General features: G+C 33.5%; 1 protein-coding gene across 3 annotated transcripts; it reads right to left on the bottom strand.

Annotated features, from left to right (window-relative positions):
- Positions 1-1,062: 1,062 nt before the first annotated feature.
- LOC112014945 (external alternative NAD(P)H-ubiquinone oxidoreductase B1, mitochondrial) lies at positions 1,063-11,766 on the bottom strand. Of its 3 annotated transcripts, XM_065775551.1 has the most exons (11): positions 11,564-11,766; positions 8,133-8,223; positions 6,770-6,964; positions 6,120-6,326; positions 5,675-5,925; positions 5,095-5,314; positions 4,774-4,878; positions 4,151-4,417; positions 3,917-4,038; positions 1,419-1,538; positions 1,063-1,338 (listed from the first exon to the last, which is right to left on the bottom strand). In XM_065775551.1, exons 1-11 carry the CDS (start codon positions 11,647-11,649, stop codon positions 1,251-1,253), a joined length of 1,752 nt encoding a protein of 583 aa, XP_065631623.1. In that variant the 5' UTR covers positions 11,650-11,766; the 3' UTR covers positions 1,063-1,250. The 3 variants fall into 3 exon arrangements, with proteins under 3 accessions (XP_065631623.1, XP_065631621.1, XP_065631622.1); XM_065775549.1 differs by lacking the exon at positions 6,770-6,964 and having other exon boundaries at positions 7,947-8,223; XM_065775550.1 differs by lacking the exon at positions 8,133-8,223 and having other exon boundaries at positions 6,770-7,034; positions 11,564-11,765.
- Between the last annotated feature and the right edge of the window lie 472 nt (positions 11,767-12,238).

Here is a 12,238-nt window from a genome sequence, read left to right as displayed (position 1 = left end):
GGGGGTGGTGGGGGGCAATGGCTCCCCCTGCCCTACTGTAGGTCCGTCCCTGGTCTCCTCCCCGGCCAGAATTGGTTTCTATAAGGCTGCTAACTTTAAATGCAGCTCGGATTCTTCACTAGCTGGGTTTGGAGTGGTGATCCGATACTCTGATGATGGAAATATTATAGCAGCCCTGAGCCATAAAATATTTTACTTCCTCATTCGGTTGAGTTAACTGAAGCCATGGCAGCATTGCAAATGGTCTCTTTTGTGAGTAAACCAAGAATGCTTTGTTTTGGATTTTTGTAACTCAAAATGCAATCACTAGCCTTTTTTTTTTTTTTTTTTTTTTTTTTTTTTTTAATTTTTTTAACTAAACTAACAAATCAGAAAGAGGCCATATGCTTATTGACTAGGGACATACCTATTGGGAGTTGGGACATGTTTTGAACATGAACCGGTGGATATCACTCATCTCATATCCAGGGGAAATTCTGTGATAGTATTAAAGCACATTCCTTGCCGTGCCCCAAGGTATGGAAACCACCAATTGTATCACTCTCCATATTTTTGTTTTAAAACTTAAAATTCACGTTTGTCATTCCTGACAAAAGGCAGTAGAAATTGCATGGTTGCACCAGATTTTCCGATAGGTGCATGTCTATGTTGCCATTTACTCCATTTTTGTAAAGGCAGCCACCAGTTTCCCAGTAGTAATAAAACCATAAGCCTCTAAGAGAGACAATTTAACATCATATCCACCCACCACTCAGCCCCCAATAAAACCGTTAAGAGGTTAAACCCACTAAACAATAATTTAGTTTGAAAATTTTTGAGTTGCCATGTGCCATCTGCAAGTTCATCATAAATTGGCAACAATCAGACATTAATCCAAAATTTTATCCGCTTTGGGACCCATACCCCTCACGGTTTTGTTCTTCCCCAGGTTGCGCTGGGAAAAAGGTCTCTACACATTGAAGGAAGGTCACTCCTTATAAGCACATTCTTATGTGCTTCCCTAGGCGATGTGAGATTTCATGGATTGCAAGACCCCCTTTCGGGTCACTACATCAACATTGCTTGAAAATTTAAACATTTTGTGGAAGTGTTCATTTATCAAGAACGAGAAAGTAAATCTATTCCAAATATAATGGGAACAAAAAATACAGAAAAATAATAGACAATAATGTGATAGCTTCATAGGTGCAAAGACTGCATTTGCAAGAACCAATACAACTCGATAATTTAAGGGCCTCCCAAATGTTGTCTCAAATTCGGCTTGAATCTCTCCCAAAAATGAATCTTCTTGTCCAATCAGATACAACTAGCATCCTTGTACGCCAGCTCACTTGCTTGCTAAACGTGAGAAACAATTATACCAAATCAGATACAACGATGCACACACACATAAAACACCAGAAGCCGAAGATAATTACCTTGCATATACAGAATACCAAAGCCACTGAGTGCTGTGACCTATTGAAACCCAGTCTCCAGGTAGCTCTGCGGCTGCCTGCTCTCCTCCTAAGGGAGCAAATTGCCCAAAATGCTTGTACCTTGTGTCAACAAATTGCCAGCACCTCATTAGTTAGGAAGGGCATACATAAAAAAATGGCAGCTAAAAACATTTGCAACATTTTGTCAATAGATATAGAGTTGTTCACTACAGCTGAGATCCATGTTTAGAGGGCATTCAAATATTTCTAAAGTTTTTCTGTGAAAGACAAATGAAGAAAATCACAAAAGCAAAATTTTCTTAAGACTGGTTTTTTTTTTAAGAATCTAGACTGTGGTTAATATCAGCACATGCTTTACTTGATATCTTTGTCAAAGAATCTTCAACCATACTGAAAACTTTCACCTGATAACCTTGGAATGTTACTCGATAGATACTCCATTCACAAGTGATGACTACAAAATGACACATGAGAACTGATTGGGAAGAAAAAATATCATTTTGCACCCCGGGGAGTGAGGGTGGTGTTGGAATTATACTTAAAAAGTAATAATTCAAGAGAAACAAATACAATACATTTATCAATTAACAATTATATCATATGCATATGTAATAAAAATCAACAATAAGATGTGAGAAATTTACATACTAGATTATGTTATTCAAGAACCTCACAAGCAATCAGGATGCTTTCCCCAGTTGGTCAGGATTAACAAGAGCTTAATTTTCTCCTTCACACCTCCTTGCAAGTGTGGCCTCGACAATATTTATAATATGCAGAAAGGACATGACCAGCCATAAAATCCTTTCTATTGTAATAACACTTCATGTAACAGAAATGTTACATTTCTTAATAAACAACTTTATTAAATAGATTCATTAATGAAGAAGTTCATTAATGTGTTATTACTTTTGTAACTCCATGCTAATACATGGATTTATCTATCATTCATATCCAGAACTACTATAATGACAACACCTTTAATAGGAGTTCAAGTTACTGGTATTGACACGATAGATTTATTAAAGCCAACACTCAACGTGCATGAATCTCATTATGGAAGGACTTCCGAGATTATTATGCACTGACCATCGAAAAACTAGCCTTCATTGTCTTCCATAGTCTGAGCAATTTTAACTTGCACCTCCTTTCCATCATGGCCCAACAATGTACCTATCAGAATAGGCTACATCATGATAGATATGGTCAAGTCAAGGACTACAATGAATGCATTCATAATCTTAGTCTACTAAATCAAGTAGACCTATTTCAATATATCAATATCTTACATCATAAAAATATAGCATAATTTTACAAGAGACTGAATATTTATTTGTTAATAATAGAGGCATTATATATATTATGTTAGGCCACATTATTCTAACAGGTGGGGGATTCAGCTACTCTGTAATTGGCTACTTCTTAATATTTACCAACAACGTGCAAATATCTTGCATGCCAGATAGTTTCAAGGATCAATTTAGGAACTAGATTACTTAATTAATTGCTTTCTGGTACCATGATCCAGTCATACAATCCTGATAGATCTTTTACTTACCATTCTTCAAATGTACTCGTCAAAAAATGGTTGCATGTTGAAGGAAAAACAATGAGACAGTGAGGGGAGGGGAGGAGAGAAAGATTACCATGTCCAATTAAAATGATATAGTTTGTATACGTCACTTTTGCGAGACCAAACAGACCTTAGTCTCTGAAATTGGCTAAATAATTTCTGTTTACAAAACTGTTGAGTTAATCATTGCACGTAGGGGTATTTTGGATGTCTAGGAAAAGGCTCCATTGAAGTGTTACAATACTTCAAGTTCAGAAACTTATTGGATTGTGCTAACAATTTCTGAATATCTGTCATGTTAGTTGCTATATCATACAATGGCTAACAGCTAACTAGGAAATGAGGCCAATTAAACAATTTGAATGGATCTCCCTTTCCAAAATAATAATTGTGTTTCCTTAATGGTTTGATTTGATAAAAGTATTTAAAAGGAGGGATTTTCTAGAAGTATCCGTCTTTCCTCCTCTTAAATGCTATATTTTAAAGTGTTTTTTTTTTTTTGGTTTAAATGGCTTATATTTTTTTTTTTTTTTTTTTTTTTGGTTTAAATGGCTTGAATAAAGGAGAAAGTAATTTTTTTTTTCTATTGATGAAATTTATGGATGGATTTGAAATGATTAGACATAAAATTTTATTTCAAATCAATAATAAATTAGAGATAAATCTCCAAAGCTTTATCACAAATTTTTTTGTTATAGCGAAATTCCCAAAGCTCTAACTACCTTGTATTGTGAAATTCATATCATGCAAATAATAACATTTGTTCTTCGAATGCAACCTGAAAGAATTTTTATATATTTTTTTGCTTAAAAATTCATAGAAGATTATAGTGCAATTGCATGTTCTAGATGACCCATATAAATAATGAGGTAAGATAATGAGCATGTTAAACTTTATGGCTTACTGAAAAGGACGAAACTGATGACGCCCAGAACCTCTAAAACGCCGAGGACCCTCTGGATTCTCTTCACACTGAATTCTGTGGTTTAAGCACCTAGACAGATATGCACCCTGTTGAGCAGCGACCTGAATACCCAAAGATGGAGTAAATTTGTGTCCCATTGTTTGGATATCAAACATTCAAAAATCCACATCAAATTTATCCAGATGGCTTAACCATTAGAGGAAAGACGTATACCTGTGCAGTTGCGGGTAGACTCTTCATCTGCGAATCCACGTGAGAAAGGGCTAACTTAAATTGTTCAACATTCACTTCCTGCCAATCATTCCCCTGGGGATCTTTCAACAGATCTGTCACATCCTTCAGGTTCTGCTGGCTTTTTAGATAGTGATCCACTTGAGGGTACCTAATGAGGATGTCATCTACCACATCTTTGAATTCTTCAACAGTTAAGGTACCAGAATTGTCTTTGTCTGCAGCTTCAAATATGATCAAGATATCTTCCTAAAAACATAATGATATAAAAAATGTAACATTACCGTAGATTACAAATATCAGTGTAAACCTGGTAAATATATCTTTCTCTAACTCCATCTCAAGAAGCAAAAACAACAATTTAGAAACTGTATAGCTTAATTAACGAGTATCCAAGGTGAATACAAAATAAATTGGTGCTAATGTGACCAAGTAACCCACAACTTCAACAAATTACTGGCACCAAGGGGCTTGGTATCATCACCAAATACCTAAATCTCTGATGGCTAGGACAAGCTGCTGTAAAATGATGCATTACATGAATAATGAAGAAGGACTACTGCAGTTCTAAAAAGTAAAATCAAACAGTTAAAGGCTTCACTTACCATGACTTTACGTTGATCTATTGTAGCACAATCACCAATGGCATAGACATTTTCACATCCCTTTACTCGCAGCCATTCATTAGTTTCAAGAACACGTCTCTTAGCCTGCATATAGAGCAGAGTTAATGTGATAATTGCATTTGAATTAAAAGTTAAAGCATAAGCAGGGACTACACGAAAATCTAACTTGAAATTAGGCTCCAAAAACACCATTCAACTATCTGGAAATTTCACATTACTCATTTACCACAAGTGCTTTTTCTTTCATTTATTTACTTATTTTTTTCATAAGTGCAAGGGCATTAAAATTATGTAACACACCTGCCCAACTTGCTCCATAAAGTCCCTTACAACTGGACGAGTCCCAATTCCAGTAGACCACACAACTAATCCATGAGGTATGGTGCAAACCTCTTCCTTTGACTTCACCTTCATTGTAATATCCTTATCAGAAACACTGAGAACACGGCATCCTGTTTGAACTTCAATGCCATCTCTTCTAAACTTCTTCTCAGCAAATGAACTAATTCTTTCATCAAATCTACAGAGAAAATATGAAATTTTATGAACTTTCAAGCTGTGGTCTTGAATGATTAACTGGCATAAAAGACTCTTCCATTATTTTAAATATGAACCCAAACTCAAATGTATATATGGTATAGGGCAAGTATAGAATATGACTAAAGACTTTTGGAATTGAACTCACATGAATATTTGTGCACAAATAAATTCAACAATAAGTCTAAGTTGCTTTGATGCAAGATTGGGATGACTAACAGAAGAAATCTCCCTATGGTATACAGGATTGGACCCAATATTTCATTTATGACAAATACAGGCATGAGAAATATGTTGATTAGCATCAGGATTAATAAAATATGACAGCTTCATTTTTTCTTACGTGTTCAAGATATGATCTCCTGATTGGATCACTGTTATTCTCACTAGATCTTTGACCGCAGGATATAATTTGACTAAATCTTCATCCAAGAAGTCATGCAATTCAGCTGCAAATTCCACACCAGTGGGGCCCCCTCCAACAATTATAAAATGAAGATTTGTTCTTCGCTCTTCTTCACTAAGACCAGGAAGGATAGCTGCTTCAAAGCAATCTATAACACTCCTTCGGATCTTCTGAGCATCCTCTACTTCCTGCATGAGATGTCACCGTTTCTTATTTAATTGAGAACAGAAGATTTATAGTTCTGTTGAGACTAAGTTAATTACAGTAATAAACTCTGACTGTTTAGAAAAATGCAGTCATCTAAGAATCTCAGGGTCATTAAGAAGCAACCAGAGACTAATGTTGTATCATGTATGGCTCCATTCTATTTGAAAGACTTTACCTTCAGAAAGTGGCAATTTTCCTTGACACCGGGCGTGTTAAAAGTATTTACTTGTGCTCCTACTCCAATGACCAAGTAGTCATATTCCAGAAAGAATTCTCTATTACCCACCAAGTTGTTCTCAATATTAGACCTACAGAGAATTTTGTTGTTTGCAGCATCAATCTTGACACATTCTGCCTCCCAAATTTTAACTTCTCCTTTTCTCTGTCATAAAGGATGATAAAGATATTTTTTACTTGCCACAGCCACATCAAAAGAATTTCCAAGAGCAATCAATTTGATTTATTTAATTTTGCTTCTAATGGAAGTGTGATAAATGCAATCTCAAGATAAACAGAGTTAAATATCCAGCTTTTCGTCACATAACTCACACGTATGTATGTGCATATAATGTCACATTATTAATGTGTACATACATACTTATTATATGATGCAATTGAATACATCCACCTGCAATAACCACCAACGGTTGATTTGTTAAAATACTCATTTGATAAAAGCTTATGTGGCATCGCAAAGAGTTAAACCAAGAGTAACGATTCTTTTTTTTTATTCTTTTTCTTTTTTGAGAAAAAAGAGTAACATGATTCTAATCCCTATATATATATATATATATATAAATTCTTCAATCTCTTGTTTTGACTTACCTTCTTCACAATATTTCGAATTGGCTCCACAATGCTTCGAGCTTCAACTGTTCCACATGTAACACTAGGTAACAAAGGGGTAAAAGCGAAATAATTCCTGGGTGAGACAACCTGAATATCATATAATGAAGCATCCAGGTCCTTAAGTAAACTAGTGCCAGCCCATCCCGTTCCAAGCACCACCACTCTCTTTTTCTTGGGCTCCTTTTCATGAGGAGCTCTAGTGTCAGGTTGTGATTCTGAGTAAGTCACAAGGCCTCCACTACTGCAATATAGTAGTGAAGCCAAAAAAAAAAAAAAAAAATTAAGGGGGCCATGATTATATAGAGAATTGAAAATGTTAGAGTTAGTAACTAATAACAATATATCTAGATAATTCTTTTTTTTTTTTTTGGTTAAAGAGAAAATATATTAGAAATATATCTAGATAATTCACAGTCTATTGAGAAGGCAATAATATTCAAAAGCTGGTTTAATCTTATGCATATATCGTACAAACGGGAAATTAAAAAACATTATGTTAATTTATATAGTTCATTAACGTAGCGACCTTGCATAAAATACACATCATTATCATAAATATTTAACTCACAAATGGGAAACCCCAGTCTTGCATTTGTTGATATATATATATATATATATATATAGTTTTTAAATGGTTAAAAAGGAGTTGTGATTTTAACTTCTCCTTTTCTCTGTCATAAAGGATGATAAAGATATTTTTACTTGCCACAGCCACATCAAAAGAATTTCCAAGAGCAATCAATTTGATTTATTTAATTTTGCTTCTAATGGAAGTGTGATAAATGCAATCTCAAGATAAACAGAGTTAAATATCCAGCTTTTCGTCACATAACTCACACGTATGTATGTGCATATAATGTCAGATTATTAATGTGTACATACATACATATTATATGATGCAATTGAATACATCCACCTCCAATAACCACCTACAGTTGATTTTTTTTTTTTTTTTTTGAGAACCTGGACCAAGAGGACCGGGCAGTTGATTTGTTAAAATACCCATTTGATAAAAGCTTATGTGGCATCGCAAAGAGTTACACCAAGAGTAATATGATTATTTTTTTTCTTTTTCGAGAAAAAAGAGTAACATGATTCTAATCCCTATATATATATATACATATATATTCTTCCATCTCTTGTTTTGTCTTACCTTCTTCACAATATTTCTAATTGGCTCCACAATGCTTCGAGCTTCAACTGTTCCACATGTAACACTAGGTAACAAAGGGGTAAAAGCGAAATAATTCCTGGGTGAGACAACCTGAACATCATATAATGAAGCATCCAGGTCCTTAAGTAAACTAGTACTAGCCCATCCCGTTCCAAGTACCACCACTCTCTTTTTCTCGGGCTCCTTTTCATTAGGGCCAACATGAGGAGCTCTAGTGTCAAGTTGTGATTCTGAGTAAGCCACAAGGCCTCCACTACTGCAATATAGTAGTGAAGCCAAAAAAAAAAAATAAAAAAAAATAAAATAAGGGGCCCATGATTATATAGAGATTTGAAAATTTTAGACTTGGTAACTAAATAACAATATATCTAGATAATTCACAGTCTATTGACAACGCAATAATATTCAAAAGCTGATTTAATTCTATGCATATATCGTACAAACGGGAAATTAACAAACATTATGTTAATTTATATAGTTCATTAAAGTAGCGACCTTACATAACACATCATTATCATAAATATTTAACTCACAAAATTGGTAAAGGCCTTGTAGCTAAATTGACACCTCCCTATGTACAAAGTGCTTGGGGGTTTGGAGGGGAAATGATTTGAGCTGCGGGGTTAGCATCACGTTGTAATTATTTCTCCAAAAAAAAAAAAAAAACTCACAAATTGGAAACCCCAGTCTTGCATTTGTTGATTTTTTTTTTTTTTTTTTTAATTTTAAAAATGGTTAAAAAGGAGTTGTGAAGGTATGTGAACATGATTTTATAACTAAAGCATTATAAATTTTTTTTTTTTTAGAATACTAAGTATTAACACACATACAAAGGGAGAGGAGAGAAAGTTTTTTTAAAGAAACTTATAATGGTGTATATCCAAAAGGGTCTTAAAGCATTATAATTAAGTGGTTTATATCTATAAATGATAAGTCTATGACACATATAAGAACATAATATTTATTTAGATTTATAATGACATTTATAATCCAAAAGACAAATCATCAAGACTTGTTTTAAAAGAGATCTAAAAAAATAGAACTTAAAATAGAGATAAATGTAAATAATAATAATAAAAAGGTAAATTACAAAGTATTACTCTAACTTTGATATGTTCCATTCAATTCTTAAATTTTTTTCTTTTTTTCATTTCAATCCTTAACTTCCATTTGTATCGAATGTAATCCTTCCATCCAATCCATGCTATTATGTCCACCATAACAATGTAGTTTTGGAAAGTTAAAATATTAAAACTAATGGCGAGATCAAATGGAACTAATAAAATGACTAAATTGAAAACAAATTAAATTTAAATGACTCAAAGGAAAAAAAAAAGAAAAAAAAAAAAAGAAAAGAAAAAAGAAACTTAAAGAACTGAATTGAAAACAAGTCAATTTTTTTTTAAGTAAAACAGGTCAAAAAGGTGCAATTTGTAATTTAACCTATAAAAAAAAAAAAAAAGACTACCTTTAGTTATACAAAAACTATACATAATATAGGATATTAAAAACATTCAACGTGGCCAAAAACAGCAATAATCCACATAAAAAGATGCACATTGTCAATGGGGATGGGTAAAATTATTATTAGACTAAAACGCAAAACTGACCCTCTAACTTTCTTCAAATTTTATTTCGGTCCTCTAACTTTACTTTCGTTCATTTCAGTGCTCTAAGTTTTAAATTTATTCAATTAAGGCCTTTCTATTAACTTTTGTTAAAAAATTTTGAAAAAAAAAAATCTGTAAAATATTTTTCAATCATTAATTGAATTTTTTTTAATTTAAAAAATTTGAAGAAAAATTTATAAAATTGAAAAATTAACCACAAATATAACAAAAGTTGATGAAAAAGCCTTAATTGAATAAACTTGAAAGTTTAAGGACTGAAATGAAATCTGAAAAAACTTAGAGGGTTAGTTTTGCATTTTATCCTTATTATTATTATGAACAAAATTTAAGTATACTACATTAGGTGTTGTTCTTTAGATTCTCTTTTTAAAATTCATCCATGTGACTTTTTTCTCATAGATGAAAAGTACATTTTTAGTTAAGTACAACCATGTGGCTGAATTTTAAATGAAAAACCTAAGTAATAACATAAAAGTAATGTAACTAATTTTTGTCCTACTATTATTATTATTATTATTATTATTATTATTATTATTTGATAATTACAACAATATGGGCGAGGATGGGTAGATTCAATGAAACAGAATGTTGTATATATACATACTGCAAAATTAGAACGTAATCAAGAGCTTATGATTGTCAAGAAATCCAACATTGGTGGTGGCTGCTTGGCTATTGGTATATGTAGTTTAGTTGTTGGCCTGTTCAGTTTTCACCCAAAAGTTTAAGCTTTAGATTTTCTCAAAAAAAAAAAAAAAAAAAAAAAAAAGAAGCTTCAAGTTAGACACTTTACGTGGTAAAAAAGTCAAAGCCTGATTGATTTATTCTCGGATTCCATGTGCCTCTTTGTCGTTATTTCAATTTTCAGTGGGTCATTGGATTTGGACCACCTAAATTAGCTCAAGCTTTTGGATTAGAATTTAGATGCTTTAACAATGACTCCCTCGTTGGCACCAACCTCCTTTTAGCTGGCTCAAGTTGAATACAGATGGATCTTCATTGGGGAACCCCGGTCTGACTGGTGGAGGTAGTTTAATTCGGAATGATAAGGGAGAATGGGTCAAGGGATTTGCACGAGCAATTGGGTCTACAACTAGTGTTGCTGCAGAACTTTGGGCCCTTCGTGATGGCATTCACTTGTGTATTACTCTTAAACTTCCAGCGGTTGAAATTGAGCTTGACTCAAAATTGGTTGTGGATCTTATGAAGAAGGAACTAGATCATCCTAATGGTATTGATGTTTTGGTGGCTGATTGTAGGAAGTTTTTGAAAGACATTCCCTAGTTAGGATTAGACATTGTTATAGAGAGGTGAATAAATGTGCCGACGCCCTTGCTAGATGAGTTGCTCTCCTCAGTCAGGATTTTATAATTTTTCTTGCCCCCTTCTGATGTAACTCTCCTGCTCAGCCTTGATTCGGCTGGAATGATGTACGATCGCATTGTAACCTCTGTTTAGAGGCCGGTTAGTTTTGTTAATGAAGTTTCCTTTTAACCAAAAAAAAAAAAAAAAAAAACACTGACTCCCTCGATAATTTGTCACATTAAAAAGTAATCATAATTGTTAAACTAATTTCCTTTGTTCTGATAGCCGCAGATATAAAATAAGATTTTGTGGAGATTTAGCTCAGTGGAGTGAACATTTCTGAGTTGCTTTTTTTTTTTTTTTTTTTTTTTTTTTTTTCAGTTACTGTATATAGATAGTTAATTAAAAAAAAAATGCCACTATGGTTTCCTAGATGTACAGTTATACAAAAACAACAGAACAAATACTAGGCACAATTGAACAGAGGCCTTGGTTTCTCAAGTCCTGTGCAACAAAAAACCAACTTTCAAATTGCCCATTTCTTTTCATTCCCTAAAGTTACTCAGCAACCAAACAGGAAACAAAACAAACAATGAAATAGTGTCAATCTAATCTAGCAGTGCAGACTGAGAAAGAAAACATGGTAAGGGAAAGAGAAACCTGAGACCCAGAGTACAGAGGACCAGAAGCTTAGGGTAGCCTTTGTAGATTCTTGAAGCTCTACTAAGGAATGAGAGAATCGCCATGTTTACCCAAATTATTGGATTTGAGAGCTCAAATCGAAGAAGAAAAGCTACCAGCAATGAGAGAGACTCTTTTTCAGACCCATAACATAGATGTCTGTTGTTTGGTTGACAGTTATGTAGAATTAGAAATCACTTTTTCTTTTAGTTTTAACTGCTCTCCGTGTACACGTGGCTATAATTTACTGATACTTTTGCTGGGAGATGGGGTTTCTGTGTATTATTCTCGGACCGAAGTTATGAGATCTGTAGCAATAAAAAGGACACGTGTACGGCTGAACGCCAATGATAGTGCCGGATCATCTTTCATTTGCAGATTCCCGACAAATTTTTGGTTTATCAAAAAAAAAAAGAAAAAAAGTCTTATTGTATCATTATATATATGGGGATTAGTGATCAATCATGTGACCCATATAATTAAAATTGATTTTATTATTTAACATGGCGCATTTTGATTGGAGACACCTTCGTTTAAAAGATAATGGCTGATGCATCTTCCATTAAAAAATTGGAGTTATGACCTATGGCTTATGAGCGTCTATTTGAAAATCAGGGAGGACGACACCGTTTTGTATTGTTAAGGAGTGCTCTT

The sequence above is a fragment of the Quercus suber genome, unplaced genomic scaffold (genome assembly GCF_002906115.3).
Source record: "Quercus suber isolate HL8 unplaced genomic scaffold, Cork oak 2.0 scaffold_114, whole genome shotgun sequence".
Taxonomy (NCBI): Eukaryota; Viridiplantae; Streptophyta; class Magnoliopsida; order Fagales; family Fagaceae; genus Quercus; species Quercus suber.
This window is presented reverse-complemented; position numbering and strand designations above follow the sequence as displayed.

What these genes read in the sequence shown, in the direction of transcription:
- LOC112014945 (XM_065775551.1), bottom strand. Translation starts at nt 11,649, where the DNA reads ATGGCGATTCTCTCATTCCTTAGTAGAGCTTCAAGAATCTACAAAGGC. An exon ending in CTCTGTACTCTGGGTCTCAG is followed by an intron (nt 8,224 to 11,563) that starts GTTTCTCTTTCC and finishes ACTATATTGCAG; the next exon opens with TAGTGGAGGCCTTGTGGCTT. An exon ending in GTCTACCCGCAACTGCACAG is followed by an intron (nt 4,039 to 4,150) that starts GTATACGTCTTT and finishes TTGGGTATTCAG; the next exon opens with GTCGCTGCTCAACAGGGTGC.